At 42.9% G+C, this 16521-nt stretch overlaps 1 protein-coding gene across 7 annotated transcripts in view; it reads left to right on the top strand.

The window, feature by feature from the left end:
• The window catches only part of SPEN (spen family transcriptional repressor), a 60083-nt gene that overhangs the window by 39546 nt on the left and 4016 nt on the right, over window positions 1-16521 (top strand). For 4 of the 7 annotated variants that reach the window (XM_056544581.1, XM_056544584.1, XM_056544585.1 and 1 more), the window contains 8 exons: window positions 1539-1699; window positions 3391-3591; window positions 3775-3926; window positions 5260-5385; window positions 5769-5882; window positions 6525-6638; window positions 7533-7633; window positions 8710-16468. In XM_056544581.1, coding sequence (XP_056400556.1) covers window positions 1539-1699; window positions 3391-3591; window positions 3775-3926; window positions 5260-5385; window positions 5769-5882; window positions 6525-6638; window positions 7533-7633; window positions 8710-16468 — 8728 coding nt within the window. The remainder of the gene's footprint in view (window positions 1-1538; window positions 1700-3390; window positions 3592-3774; window positions 3927-5259; window positions 5386-5768; window positions 5883-6524; window positions 6639-7532; window positions 7634-8709; window positions 16469-16521) is intronic. The other 3 variants (XM_056544582.1, XM_056544586.1, XM_056544583.1) reach the window with 2 other exon arrangements.

Genomic DNA, 16521 nt, shown 5'->3' with positions numbered 1-16521 from the left:
GTTTTTAATATTGTCAGTTTGTTTCATTGTGAATTTTTGTGTATATTACTATTCTGTGGATTATATTTAATTTTCTTTGTTGTTGCAGCTATCATTATAGCAGGGTTCCCTGACATGTGGCTCTCTAGCTGCTGCAAGAATGCAACTCATAGTTAAGGCTGGGCAGCCTAAGGCTTTCTGGGCATACTGGATGATGTAGTTTTACAGTACACTACATTATTGAATCAGTCATTCTATTAAAGGGGTACTCCCGCCCTAATACATCTTATCCCCTAGCCAAAGGATAGGGGATAGGATGTCTGATCATGGGGGTCCCGCCGCTGGGGACCCCTGCAATCTGTCATTGCGCACCCACCTTTGTGAGCTCTCCGCAGCGCTGGATGCTCAGTGTGTTGCGTTACCATGGGGCTGGAGTATCGTGACATCATGACTCTCCCCCGTGTGACGTCACGCCCCTCCCCCTCAATGCAAGTCTGTGGGAGGGGGCAGGACGTCACAATACTCCGGCCCGTGGTCGTCACCCTACACACTCGGAGTACAGCACTGCGGAGGTGGGTGCGCAATGACAGATTGCAGGGGTCTCCAGCGGCGGGACCCCTGTGACCAGACATCCTATCCCCTATCCTTTGGCTAGGGGATAAGAGGCATTAGGGCCTGAGTATCCCTTTAAATGGGTATTCCGTCCATAGACCTCCTATCCCCTGTCCAAAGGATAGGGGACAAGATGTCTGATCACCTGGGGCCCGACGATTGGACCCCCCTTGATCTCCGTGCAGCACCCGCATTCTATGCCGGGCTGCTGCTCCAGTCTGGGAAACCTCTGTGTTTCCGGGACTGGAGACTTGACGTCACACCCCCTCCATTCATGTCTATGGGAGAAGTGTCACAGGGCCCCCCTATATAAATTTACTGCTGATGAATATTCATGTCATGTTCCACCCTCATCCTACCCTCTCTTTAACTATTGGTTTTACAAACTTCTGACACTTTATTTTGGGGTCCAGCTGCTGAGACTCTCAACAATTAATAAGATAAATGGACAGATGAGCTTTGCTCAGCACTGTGCCTTTTTATTTCTGCCTGACTCTACTTACCTCTATGTTTCCGAGACTGGAGCAGCAGCCCGGCATAGAATGCGGAGCTGCACGGAGATCAAGGGGGGTCCTTAGTAGGGGCTGGGCTGGCGGGTGTTAGTCTGTTAGCATGTAAACGGGCTCATATGCAACAAATTTTTTTACTTTTTCAACAAAGTCGCACTTGTTAAATCATCAACCACTGCAAAACTCTTCTAAAACAGTCTGCAGCATGGTTATGGTTCTAAAATGCTCTAAATTGAAAGTCACACAGGAACTGGCTGTGACAATTTATGCAACAAATTTAATTAAAAAAAATGCCTGGTAAACAGTTTGATGAATTCCCCCCATAATGTCAATACTGAATACTGTGTAGGTGTATGTCCAGTGTATGTACACAATAAGATGGCGCATTACTGGTCTGTGTTGTGTATACGGAGTCTGACAGTAGTTGTTTTGTTACAGCAGTGATTCCAGCAGCACCTCTAGTGACGAGTCTCCAGCAAGGTCCGTGCAGTCTGCAGCAGTCCCCGCGCCTCCTTCCCAGCCACTCTTATCTTTGGATAAGGATGAACCTCGCAAAAGTTTTGGGATCAAAGTTCAGAATCTCCCTGTACGATCAACAGGTAAAGTATCTGCTAGCTGTTAGAACATTGAACAATCTAGATCACGTAAGATCAGCCTGAGGTGCCTGGACAACCCCAGTAGCTGTCACCAGATGTTTGGTCGGCAGACGAGATCTCTCCTATTTCCCCCTATACACGTGGTGAATGCTCAGGTTGGTGTTTTGTCAATGGGTGGATGGGGAGGTAAGCCATTGCCAGGCAGCTCTGTTGGGGGTTTATCTCCCAAAAATTAAAGGGTGAGACAGTTAAAATCCAATATTGCCAGATATTTCTAACCCCAGAAGTCATCTGTTAAAGGAGAGTTTGGAGGCCCCTATACATACTAGAAATCTCCAATCTGCTGCTAGAGCCTGTTGAGACTGTAATGCTATGCAACATAATACAAAAATAACACCAGACCCTTTACACATGTCCAAACTATTAAAGAAGGTTTATGATCCCATGCGGTGAACGATGTAAACGTTAAAAAATTATAATAATAATAATTCCACAATTGCTCTTTGTTACATCACATCCCAGAAAACATTTGGTCAAAAGTGATCAAAAAGTCATATATGTTCAAAAGTGGTACCTACAAATCACACAAAAACTTAACCCTTATACAGCCCTGTATAGAGAAAAAGTAGAAAGTTATATGGGTCAGAATACAGCAATTTTAAACATGCTTATTTTATGAAAAATGTTTTCCCCCCCCCCCTTTTTTTTTTTTTAAACTAGTACCATAATAGAAAAGCTGTGTAAACAAGAGTATTGTTTTAATCTTATTGATCCACAGAATAAAGAGAACTTGTCCTTTTTACCCTAAAGTGCATTTTGTAAATATAAAACGCCAAAAATGCTAAATTTCAGTTTTCTTCTTAAATTCTCCCCCCATAAATAATAGTTTTTTTTTTTTTTCTGTAAAATGAAGTCTCAGTGCAAAATACAATTGTGCATAAAACAAGCCCTCATTGGTCTGTGGATGGAAAAGTAATGTCCCTAAAAAAAATGCGAGGAGAAAAAAGTTAAAACGCAAATAAAAGGAAACTTGCTTTGACCTGTGAGCAAAATGGACTGTGTCCTTAAGGGGTTAATGAGCACTGTCATTATAGGGGGAAAAAAAAGGAATGTATAAAAAGTTTTTATTGGTCGAGGTCTGAGTGTTCAGACCCTGACTGATCACTAGAATGGGCTGGGAGAAGTGCATGCTTACCGCATTCTCTCCGTGACCGAGACCGTATCATAATGCAAGTCTGTGGGACCCTCTGACTAACAGGGACAGATGGAAGAGAAGTGCATTACAACCCACTCTATCTGGTGATTGGTTGGGGTTAGAAATTTCTTTTGACAGGTACCCTTTAAAAGAAAGAACAAACAAAAAGCTTTTGAAGTGTTTTAAGGACCATTCAAGTTTTTATTGGATGACAAGAGCGAGCTGAGATGGAAGAGAGTTACGCTGTAACATGCTTCTCTCCCTGTTCAGTGTCTATGGGACCTGGATAGTCCTATAGACATGTATTGAAAGTCTATCAAGTTCAAGTGACTCAGGGCTAGGAGAGAACGCACTAAGCGCATGCTTCTCTTGGCTTTGTTCTCGTGATTAGTCGGGGTCTGAACACTCCGATCCTTACCGATTAAAACTTTTGATAAGTCCGAATTACATGTACAATTTATGTTATGAAGGACCATGAAAACTTTTCTTTTGTCTCCAGATACAAGCCTTAAAGATGGACTGTTTCATGAGTTCAAGAAGTACGGAAAAGTCACATCAGTACAGATACACGGAGTATCTGAGGAGAGATACGGTCTGGTCTTTTTCAGGCAGCAGGAAGATCAGGAGAAAGCACTTAATGCCTCAAAAGGCAAACTCTTCTTTGGAATGCAAATAGAAGTGACCGCTTGGGTAGGACCAGGTAGGTTATCACATCTGTATTCCTGAAAGCAATCTAGCGCCATGGGCATCTGCCTTAGGTCAATGTCTTTTACTGTACTGTACTGTACTAAATAAAAAATGGTGGGGCGCTATGTGCAATAAATGTTGTACTCCCACCATGATCACTGTGATATAGAAATTTGAAGCATCTTTTTTCCTCCAGAAACAGAAAGTGAAAATGAATTCCGGCCTCTAGATGAGAGAATAGATGAATTTCACCCGAAGGCTACTAGGACCCTCTTCATCGGAAACTTGGAGAAAACCACCACCCACCTGGATCTTCACAATGTTTTTCAGAGATTTGGGGAGATTGTGGTAGGTTGACTTACACTTCTTCAGAGTGTTCTTTTGTTACATCTTTGGTCTATTGTTAGCTGTAGATATCAGAATTTTGTTTCATTTAGTGAATCATTAAAGGGGTATTCCGGACGTCGACATCTTATCCTCTACCCAAAGTATAGGGGATAAGATGTCTGATTGCTGGGGGGCCCGCGACTGGGACACCTGTGATCTTCATGCAGCATCTGCATTCTATGAGGGGCTGCTGCTCCAGTGCTCCTCTGTTTCCTTGACTGGAGACGCAATGTGATGTCACCCCCCCCCCCCCCCCCCCCCCCTTTCCATTCATGTCCATAGGAGGGGGCGTGACGGCCCTCTCATAGACGTGAATGGGGGGGGGGGGGGGGGGGGGGGGGGCGCGCGTGCTGTGACGTCAAGTCTTCAGTCCCAGAAACGCAGAGGTTTCTGAGACTGGAGCAGCAGCCCCTCATAGAATGCGAGTGCTGCATGGCCAGCGGCTGGGACACCCCGCGATCAGACATCTTATCCCCTATCCTTTGCATAGGGGATAAGATGTCTTTGGCCGGAATACCCTTTTAATGTAATTTAATATCGACGCTGATTGGTTATTATTCATTAAGCGGATTATCCATGATAGCCTGTAGGTAACTGATGCCGCACTATGGCATCAATCAGTTTCCATTTAGTGTACACATCTTGAACTTTTCATGCACTTTCTTAAACTGATGGTAGATGCCCGTATATATCGTCACAGCCTCTGTTTGATGTATCATTGGGAGCATTTGCCGTTTATGCGAATGAAGACGTATTTTATAATACAATAATTAGAAAAGTACAATAAAGGACATCTGTACTGCATAAATTTTACATATTCCTGTGCCCGGGCTGCAAAAATAAAAAATAAACTTTGACGCACCTTCATACGTTCCCCCTGTGCTCCGGTACCGGCCGGTCCTCCCCTGCGATCCTCTTGCTGTTTCCTGGGGACGTAGGAAGGTGAGTCAAAGTTTATTTTGTTTATTTTTGCAGCCCGAACACAGGAATATGTAAAATTCATGCAGTACAGATGTCCTTTAAGATGTTAGACCACGAGAGTCCCGGTGCTGGGGACCCCAGCGTTCGCTGAGCTGACAGCAGTGGTGTCTGAAACAGTCAAAACACGGATTCTTTGTATAGGGGATAAGATATTTTCACCCATTTAATCTTGGCCTGTGTTTGTGATTGATCTGTCTCTGTTTGTGCCAGTCAGTTTGTAATCCAGTTTATTTGTGGCCGATGTCACTTGGGTGTGCATTCATGCTACTTCTGCCCTATTGATCTTGCTGTATTTATCTCCTCTTCTGTCCAGGATATTGACGTTAAGAAGGTGAATGGCGTTCCTCAATATGCGTTTCTGCAGTACTGCGATATTACAAGTGTCTGTAAAGCCATTAAGAAGATGGATGGAGAGTATCTTGGAAACAACCGGTTGAAGGTATACAGTTTTAGAGTGAATCAGTATTCACCCCCCCCCCCTACCACCCCCACCCCCCCCCCCCAGTAAAATTAAACTGCAGTGTAGGTCAAGATTTCCTGTTGTTCTTGATGCAGCGGTGCTTGTTTGTGATTTTACAGTAGCTCCATCGAGGTTCTTGTAATTCAGTTTTATAAACATAATTAAAAATCAGACTTGTACGTATATGATATGCTGTCGTATGCGGTCTGCATTATCCATGTGTATTATGTAGTGCTGGAAAGGCCAAGCTAAAAAATGAAAAGATACATGAATCCGATTAACCTTAATGCAAAAACAAAGATAACTGTCCAGTCATGAGTCTGTACTGATGATCTTACATGTTGGCGTATTGTTATTTACAGCTTGGCTTTGGAAAAAGTATGCCTACCAACTGCGTGTGGATAGATGGCTTGTCCTCTAGTGTCACAGAGCAGTATCTAACGCGCCATTTTAGCCGTTATGGGCCTGTGCTTAAGGTATGTTAGCCAACACCAAACATATGATTGCGTTTTTGTTAATCCTGCATCTTCTTAAATTCTTTCCTGTCCTTTCATCCTTTTAATTACAATTACATATATTGTCAGACACAATGGCCTTTTAATCGGAGAAATTCTAAATTCTGAGTTACAATGAGCTTGTCTGACTGTATTTGTAATAGTCATGTTATAGTACACGTATAGGATCAAAGCCTGCACCATCTGTATTGCCAGTAATGTGTGAGCTTCCGCTTTTCCCTGACAGCAGTTTGTGGAGAGGGCGCAGTATACATTGTACATCCATATATTCATTGCTAAGTGAGGCCGTGCTCATTCATACCTCTCTACAAGCCCACAGCTGTCTTACCAGTAACAATAAACACTAAGTATTTTATATGGAATACATTACATTTCTTAAAGAGCCAGATGACTAAACCTTTAAAACTGGAGACAAACTTTAAGCAAATTAAACTTTTCCTCATCAAGTCAACAGTGGATTCTATTTTACTACGTGGGATACAAGATGGCCATTAAGTCAGAATCCTCATAAAAAAAAAGACAAGATGAACACTGATCTTTTACCAAGTCCCCAGTGGACGCGGCTCTTACATTTCCTTGTTTTTGTTTTTTTTTTCCTGACAGGTGGTGTATGATCGCTTTAAAGGCATGGCCCTGATTCTCTACAATGAGATTGAATTTGCCCAAGCAGCTGTAAAAGAGACCAAGGGGAGGAAGATTGGTGGGAATATCGTTAAGGTGTGCAGAGACCACCTTAATAAGTGCATAAAAATTTAAATCCTGAAATTATTAGGAGTTTCTAGAGAGTTCTACCTATGTTAAATCCATGGCAGGGGATTCATAAAACACTGGAAAGCTGCTTAATAAGCCAGCTTTCCCAGAGCCTGTAGGCTGACGTGAAGCACTTAGTAGTGGAGTGCCAGCCTTGTGTCTCTAAGCATCTTATTGTTGTCATTTCCTTAAACTTCTCTTGTTACTGGTAAGCAGTTAAATCTCTACACTAAGGTAACCCTGAGCATTCTGGGGGTGATAATTCAGTTTCTGCTCATGTTTGCTTTTACATCTCTGTCTATGGGCAGCGAGTCTTTTGATGGATTATATAGCAGTCCCCACACAATGTATAGGCTTACACACACTGCCTTTATACATTCTCCCAGTGTCTACTAGAACCCCTGCCTATACCATCCCATTTCCACTTTCCCTGTAGTTCTATCCTTCCTCCTGTTATGTCTTCTTGTGGTGATCTCGTGGTAACATAGTAGCTGCTTCTATCACTGGTGCCGTGGAGCGCTTTACTAGTGCAGAGACCAAACATTTGGCATTTTTCATGTGACCTCAGGTCTTTTACGCTTTTATGTTTTTATAAACTGAACTGCTCTCAAATGACATTTGGAGTAGTCATTACTAAACAGTGACTTAATAATCCTGCATGATGCTACTTGAAATATACTGCAAGCTAATAGCACTAGGCAGTCCCCTCAAGCCATGTTTTTTTTCTTCACGTAAATGTGAGACTCCTGAGACTTTTCTTTTATAAACCCCCCTTAAAAAAAATGTATATAAGTAAATGAATATATGAAATAGTTATGTTCTCTTAATGTAAATTGATGAGTCTTTTTTTTTTTCTTTTAGGTGGACTTTGCAAACCAAGAAAGCCAGTTGGCTTTCTACGGTTCCATGGAGTCTTCAGGACAGGACATTAGGGATATTTACGAAATAATATCAGAAAGGAGGTGAGTTTTCTGCATTATGTGTTTGTCAATAATGAAGTTGTCCCACCAACGCCACTTATCCATTGGCAACAACTTTAAGATAAGTGTATAATTACTAAGGCTTCTACGTTTGGCATCCACTGGCACCCGCCATCTTAAAGGGGCTATCCAGCAGTAGAAAATCAGAGCTAATTTCTTTTTTTTTTTAAAGCACCTCCCCTGTCTACAGGTTTTGCAGTATTACAATTTTACTCCATGAACTTTAATGGAATTGATCTGCAAAACTGCATGCAACCTGCAGACAAATTTGGTAAAGTTTTTTTTGAAGAAATCAGCTCTGTTTTTCTAATGCTGGATAACCCCGTTAAGAACAGGGCTCTCCTGTTGGAATGATGTGTACATGCAGTCATGCATGCACACTGGTGCAGCATTGACTGTCTTTGGGGTTGACAAATATAGTGGAGTACAACACTTTTTTTGGCAGTCCCATTGACAACAGATTTACCACATGTGACCCCCACTCAATTTTAATGAGAGATTTTAGACCCCTGTTCTCAAGATTGTACAAGGGATGCAACAGTTGGAGCCCCCACAATACTGCACATACCCCTTATTTTGTAGATGGGGATAAAGTGTTGTTGAGACATCCCTATTCGCCGAAAACAAACTCTTCACAGTATATTACTTTTTATGGGACACCACAAAAAAAAGTAACTTAAAGTTTGTGGTCTTTAATAATGAAGACTTTTCATTGGACAGCAAAGGCTTAAATGATCAATCAGTGCAAGTTTGGTATGTTTTTTTTTTTTTCTAAAGATTTGTTAGCAATGTAGGTGTTGTAAGAAATATTGTATGAGTCTATTTTATCATTTTTGCTGCAAACAAGTTACGTTAATAAAATAGAATAGGTAGAAGTATAACTGATACAAATGTCGAATAAAAAAGCTATAATTGTAGTGATGAAAATAGGAACAATTTTGTATTTTTATTTTCTAATGGAATAAAGTTTTCAGTGATTTCATTGGGGAGCTATTAATTGTTGTAAGACATTGTATGTACATCACAGCTAACTTGCTGTCTGTTTTGTTTTTCTCCAGGACTGATGAACCCAGAAGGGGATCATACCATGAATTTACTTCAACAGAACGGACTTATTATGATAGTGTTCGAACTGTGGGGACATACCCGGAAGAAACAACAACAACGGCAAGAAGAGAGTACCCTGCTCGTAGCAGAGAGTTCTACCCAGACTGGGATTCATACCAAGGCGATTATTATGAGCAGCGATACTATGATGAATCAAGAGAATATAGAGACTATAGGGATCCATATGAGCAGGACATCCGTGAATATAGTTACAGACGGGAAAGAGAACGGGAACGAGAACGCTTTGAGACAGATCGAGAGCGGGATAGTGAACGAAGACAGACAGAACGTAGCCAAAGTCCTACCCATTCAAGAAGACCTCAAAGTCCTGCCGCCTCCCCATCACAGTCCGAAAGAATTACCAGTGATCCAGAGCGTAGAATTTACAGTCGCTCATCTGACCGCAGTGAAAGCTGTAGTTCTGTATCCCCTTCAAGGTTTGAAAAGCTTGACAAAACTAGGACTGAACGTTACATAAAAAGTGAAAAAATAGAAAAGGATCGTACTTTTGATTCAGATCGTTCTGATAAAGAGAAGCGGCTACTGCGTAAGGAAAAGAGTGAGAAAAGTGAAAAAGACAAATCAGATAGGTCAAAGCGAAAATCCAAAAATCATTCAACAAGTTCCCAGTCCTCAGAAACAGATCAAGATAATGAAAAGGAGCCCAGCTTAGAGAAACAGAAAGGGAGTGCCAAGCAGCTGGCCAAGGAGAAAAATGAAAAGGACTGTACATCTAAAAACCGCTTGGACCTTGTGCCTTGTGTTGTCCTTACAAGAGTAAATGAAAAGGAAGGGAAAGTCTTTGATGCTCCTGGAGTAGATAAGGCATCTAAAAACAAGATTGATGGCGAGTCTATAAAGTCTCCTTCATCAGATCAAAAAATTCAGGTGGTCAGACTTGAGCAACCCAAGTTTGAGCAACTTAAAGCTGAATCAGCAAGAACTAAGGTGCCAAAAGAAAAGTTACTATCCAGCCACATTGAAGTTGTGGACAAAGAGGGCAAACAGAAACTGAAAAAGCACTTAAAGTCAGAGCAGCTTACGGAAGGTGCCATGGCTGCTGATCTAGACAAGTTAGAAGCTCGTAAACGACGCTTTGCTGATGCGAATTTAAAATGTGAACGGCAAAAACTTGATGTTCGAAGGAGTAACCAAGATGAGGAGGATAGCCGTCTAGGCTTAAGGAAACCACCTGAGCCTGTACCTTCAAGAGACTTCAGTGCAGGCCGGGAGGGGGATGTTGAAAGGAAAGGTTCTAGGAAAGACCTTTTAAAAAGAGAAAGTCGTAAAAACAAATCTGAAAGACTTTTCCCTATCAACAGCCCTAAGGATTGCCAAGATTTGTTGCCTGTTGGGATCTCTGGACGTTCAAATTCAGATCTGCAGTTTCGTTTAGGAGAATCTGCTGAGGAACAACTTGAATCTTCAGAACAGGCTTCTAAAAAGATCGCCTTCATGAAAAACATTCAGAGGCATTCTCTCTTACCAGAAGACATTGATAAAGACTCCACTAAAGAAGACAGAAAAATTTACGGCCATATTTCAAGAGAAACAGGGGGCATGGAGAGATCAGAAACCGAAGAAAAACTTGCAATTGACATTGATCACACTCAAAGCTACAGGAAACAGATGGAGCAAAACCGCAAGCTGAAGCAGCAGATGGAACTGGAGATCTTGAAGTCTGAAAAATTTAGAAGTCCAAATAAAGAATTAGAGGAATATGAAAGACGCAGCCTTGTCCATGAAGTTGGTAAACCACCTCAAGATGTCACCGATGACTCCCCTCCAACTAAAAAAAAAAAGAATGATCATGTGGACTATGAAATTACCAAACCAGAAAGACACTATAGAAGTTCTCGTCAGATAAGTGATGAATCTGAGAGACTGGCTTGTTCTCCGGGAATGCGTCCTTTTGGATATAGTGAGGAAGATTACACAGTTGGCTCACCAAGGTTAATACCAATCAAAGAATTCAAAGAGTCGCCACACGCGGACGACAAGAGCACGTTTCCTAATGTGGCTTATAAAGATGAACATTTTAAATTACTAGCCAATGAATCTATCAAGAAGGAAAACATACCTGACCCCTCCAAAGGTAAAATAATTGCTATGAGCCCTGAAGAAGAATATAATAAATGGGATCAGATCAAACAAGAAAGCAACAGGCTGGATATTAGCTTTCCTAGTAACATTATAAAAAGAGAGGCCATTAGAAAGCGTCCCAGAGACCTAGAACCTGGGGAAGTTCCATCCGACTCCGATGAAGATAGTGATCAAAAACCAGTTTCACCTAAAGTATCATCTTTGTTAGATGGTTCAAGATTTTCTTTTTTATTACGGGATGGAGAAGAGAAGTTAAGAGACAAGGAAGATCGATTGTCTGGCTCATTGGAAAGAAATAAGTTTTATTCATTTGCATTAGATAAAACGATCACCCCAGATACGAAAGCCTTGTTAGAGAGGGCAAAATCACTGTCCTCTTCTCGCGAAGAAAATTGGTCATTTCTAGACTGGGATTCCAGATTTGCCAATTTTCGGAGTAATAAAGACAAAGAGAAAGTTGACTCTGCTCCAAGACCTATACCATCGTGGTACATGAAAAAAAAGAAAATCAAAACAGATTCTGATGGAAAATCAGATGACAAAAAAGATGACCATAAAGAAGAAGAGCAAGAAAAGCAAGAACTTTTTGCTTCTAGGTTCCTTCACAGTTCAATCTTTGAACAAGACTCAAAGAGACTCCAACATTTGGAAAGGAAAGATGAAGATACAGACATAGGTGTGTTTCGTCCTTATGGCCGACAGCTTTCTTCTGATGGGATCAGTTATACTTCAGACCTCGTTCAAGAACCAGTGGTCCTGTTTCATAGTCGATTTGTTGAGCTCACAAAGATGCAGCAGAAAGAGAGAGAAAAAGAGCAAAAGCCAAAAGAGGCAGAGAAAGTAGAAGAAAAAGAGATTCGGCCAAAATCTCCTGAGTCTGTGCCAGAGTGCAAAGAGCGGGAGATTAAATCGCCAGTATCAGTTGTGCCAACACCAGCAATACTTCCTCAACAAGAGCATGCTGCACCAATCCAAGAAAAAGTCTCCCCTGACAAAACACCTCCACATTCTCTGGAGATAGTAGAAGAGAAGCCAGTAGAACCTTCTGAACCAGCTGTTGAGGAACCTAAACTTCCCTGCATAGTCACCCCTGTCCCTACACCGGCCCATCCATCTCTTCCAGTAGAAGCTGCTGAAGGCGTTGGAGAAGCGGAGGCACAGCCTGCTACCCCACATGTGCTTGAAGATATTTCAAATACAGAACAGCCTATCTTCTTGGATGCAAAACCACCAACACCAGGTGGCTCATTTTCTGAGATCAATGCTGAACCAGTCACTGAACTTAAAAATGATTTACCTGCGATTTCTCCTTCCAAGGAGGATAAAAAGATAGAAGAGCCTGTTGAGAACTTGGAAGAAGAAACTCCTGTTTTTACAAGTAGTGACACAGAAGTGTGCCAGAAATCTGAGACTGTACCAGATGAAGTTGAACCTCTTATTGCTGAAAATGACATGGAAGTAGAACCTCTTAATGCAGTGAAAAACAAAAAGGGACCTAAAGGCAAAAGGTCAAATGCTTCAGATAAACCAGCCACTAGAAAAAGTGTGAGGATTGACCGGGAGAAACGTAACCGATCATCATCCCCACGTGGAGAACCCCAGAAACCTCTTGAAACTAAAAGTGAACACGAAAGAGGCTCGAGGAGTTCTGCAAAATCTCCAAGTGCTGTTCCAGAGCCTGACGTCTCAGAACCAGCTTTGCCTCGAACAAGAAGAAATGTTAGATCAGTTTATGCCACCACAGGCGATACTGATGGAGTTTCTTCAGTTAAAGAATCTTCAGAGACACCTCGATCTACAAGAAAGAGACCTGAAAAAGATGTTGCAGAACCTCCAGTTACTGCTCCTCCTACTCCAAGAAGAGGACGGCCACCAAAGGTTCGCAAGAAAGCCATGGGTGATGTATCTCCTATCAAAGCAGAGATATTAAAACAAGAGAATGAGGATGCAGAAATGAAAGAACCAGCTGAAAATGCAAAGCCAGTAGAGGGATGGCGGTCTCCACGATCTCAAAAGTTATCTCAGAGCCATTCTCCTCTATCTAGTAGCCAACAGGGTAAAAAAGGTAAAAGTGACCCAGTACCACAGGCCCAGGAGAGTTTAGGAGAAACTAATGAAGACAGTAATGAAACAGCAGAGCCACAGGCTGAAGAGGCCGGCAAGGCAAGATTAGACAAAGAAGAAATTAGTAGTGAGAATCCAGATGTAAGAGATGTGGAGCCAGAGAAATGTCCTGCAGAGAAACCAAATACAGAGCTGCCTGACAAGAAAACATCACCTGTGGAGAAAGCTACAAAACCTAAAGTTGGAAGGCCCAAAAATCTCAAAAATATCCCTCATTTGAAAAAGGTAGAAATTCGTCTTAATGCTGTTGATGTGAAGGATGCTATGAGGCCACATGAGGATGCAGAGTCCGTGGTTGTTACGCCTGTTAAAATCAAAAGTCCTCAGAAAGAAGATAATGTTTCTCAACCTTTTACAAATCCACCTGAAACGGTGTTCCCTGAGTCTCCAGACAAAGAAACCAATATTTGTTCTGAAGCTGTCCAGCTGGCACGACAGATAGAACTAGAGCAAGCTGTTGAAAACATTGAGAAGATCACTGAAACCTCTGCCATTCCACCTTATAAAGACCCCCAAAGTGGAGAAGCATCTGAGAATTGTCCAGAAGAGGATGGGGATAAACCTGCACACCAGGCCAGTGAAACAGAATTAGCAGCCGCAATTGGTTCCATTATATGTGACATTTCTACTGACACAGAAAGTTTTTCTTCTGCTCCTCCATATCCAGCAGACAGGGAAGCTGAAGTTCCCTCTGAACCGACAACGGCTCCTGCTGCTTCCCAGCCAGATGAGCTGCAGCCTGAAACAGAACAAGCTGTAAATCTAATTTTACACCCTGATACTACCCCCAGCTCGGACACAGCAACTCCTGCACCTGTTGTACCTGAGCAGACAGATTCAATAGAAAGCAAAGAGCCAGACAATAATTTCAACGAGTCTGCAAGTTCTGCCAAAGAAAGTGAATCTGTGCGAGACTTTCCTCCAAAACAAAAGGGTCGTAGTAAGGGACATAAGAAAAGGCGAAGAGCCGTCAAGGGCCGTGACACCATGGAGAGCAGTGTGTTTGTACGCGAGAATATTCAAGGTAAATCTCCTGCTAAGGATAAAAAGGTCTCTTCAGATGAAGGTCAAAAGGAACAGCCTAGTGAGGAGTCTGTAGCCTCAAACACTGATAATCCAGTTATGGACACAAGCCTCAATTCGTCTTCTGATACGATTTCCAAGGAGGTTGATGAATATAAGGATGAAGAAATGTCAGGAGCCACAAATCCGAGTGATTCACCACAACCCCTTTACATTGATGATGTTAGTCAGAGTAGTTTTAAATTGCGTTCAAGTACTGAAAGTGCCCCAGTTACTCCACCAAGTGTAACAACTCCTTCGGTATTGTCTACTACCCCAGGGAAAACTGGAGTTCCACTCTCTGCATCCCCTCTTGCTCATTCAGCTCCAGCAATTATGTCTGACTGGATTGTTAGGCATGAAGAGAATTCTTCCATTTCTACACCACCTCCTGCAATGCCCCCAGATACAAAGGCCTCTGATGTGGATACAAGTTCAAGCACCTTAAGGAAGATATTAATGGAACCAAAGTATGTGTCCTCAGCCAGCAACACCCCTAGTATCGTTACAGCAGCCATCTCCGAGCCTGTCCCCGCGTCACATGTAGAAGAGCCTACTCATCCTCAAGTTGAAGCAATTAAGCCAGTGTCTGAAGAAAAATCAGCTGTTCCACTTACAAACACAGTTGTCCCACCAGCAGCCGAAGCCCCAGCTTTTCAAGAGAAGGGGCCTATAGTGGCCCATAAGGCTACCTCTGTTATCAGTAGAATGCCTCCTAGCTTTGACCCTGATGATTTGCCTAGGATAACATTGGCAAAGCATGCTCAACATCAGCCCACTTCACCTTGCATCCCTTCTCAGAAGATCAAAGTGAGACAAAACGCTAATGACAGTCGTGCTTGCGTTAAGCCAACAATGACCGTAATAGAGGAACGACCTACAGAAACTGGGCCAAGCCCTGGACTCAGAGTGAACACATCACAGGGAGTAATGCTATTAAGTTACTCTGGCCAGAAAACAGAGGGTCCTCAGCGAATCACTGCAAAAATCAGCCAGATCCCTCAAGCAAGTGCAGTTGATATAGAGATTCAACAGTCTGTGTCAAAGTCCCAAATCAAACAGGAACCACTTGCTCCATCTCAGATGTTGCCAAAAGGACCTCAGACGCCATCTGGTTACCAACAATACAATGCATCACCAGTCATCTCAAACATAAAACAAGAAAGGTCTTCATTGGAGAAATCTGAATCGAGTCATATTAGTGTTCCTAATGCATCCTCACAAACTGGAGCAGTGAAAGTACTTACCCAGAATGCTGCACCAGTTTTAATGCACAGCCAGATGTTACCTGGTCAGATGGTCCCTTCTGGTAAAAAGATGACCGAGGCAATAGAGTCTAAAGTGCTTCAGACTACTAATATGAGCCCCCACCATTCTTCAATATCAAGCAAGATTCAACCAGAGACAAATCATGTGGCTTCTGGATCCAGCACACCTACAGACAGGGCTCTCCCACATCTAAATATAAAACAGGAGCCTCATTCACCTTGTACTGCTAGCCATTCACCATCTCCATTTGCTAGGTCTTGTCACCCTAGTGTTACAGCTTCACCTGCCTTAACTAACAATGCCTCCGTTATGCTGGGTCCAGGATTAACAGTGCCTCCATACATCCCGAGCATGCACCCAGAACAAACTGTCATTATGCCGCCTCACAGTGTAACACAGCCTGTGTCTCTAGGGCACTTGTCTCAAGGTGATGTCCGAATCAATACCCCACCTCTTCCATCAATACAATATGGTATACGGCCAGAAGCACTCCATTCTCCTAGAGCAGCTATGCAGCCTCAGATGGATGTCAGACCTCAGAGATCGAGCACTCCACAGCCAGCGACTATTAGAGAAGTGGTACTCCCTACATTGTCTTCCCAGCACGCTGCAGATGAGGACATGCATTACCACCATACTGTGGGTAGGGGCTCCTCTCATGTTCAATCCGAAGTCCTTGTGATGCAGCATGAATACCGCATGCCTACTCCAGGGATGCGCCTGGATCATTATAGTGTTCCACAGGATGTCATATTACCCCGTGATGTCCGCATGATGATGCACTCTCACATCTCTGCAGTCGGTGAACACCATCCAGAGTCTAGGCGATCCCGAACCCCTGAAGGTCCAGTAAAGACTCCTCCTGCCAGTAAAACACCACAACCTGTGAAGGAATTGGCCAAACAACCTGATGTCAAACTAACTCATTCCCAACACAATGATGCCAGAATGCTGAGTGGCCTGAGCTTATCTCAGCCGGTCGTAGTTTCACACGGTGTGCCTCTTATTCATCCTTCTGGGAGCTCATTTCATGACTATCGACCTGTGTACACAGACATCCGGAACTATCATCCTGCTGCTCCCCTCTCCCATCCTCAGTTCTCTGGGGCACCAGCCATGGGCTTACAGTCACGGAGTATGACTCCATCCCAGGTAAGAGAACTTGTATGGAAAATATGCTTCCAAGTTATCACACATTGCAGATG

Source organism: Hyla sarda, chromosome 10 (genome assembly GCF_029499605.1).
Source record: "Hyla sarda isolate aHylSar1 chromosome 10, aHylSar1.hap1, whole genome shotgun sequence".
Classification (NCBI taxonomy): Eukaryota; Metazoa; Chordata; class Amphibia; order Anura; family Hylidae; genus Hyla; species Hyla sarda.
The sequence above is the reverse complement of the archived record's forward strand: the minus strand, read 5'-3'. Positions and strand labels throughout refer to the sequence as shown.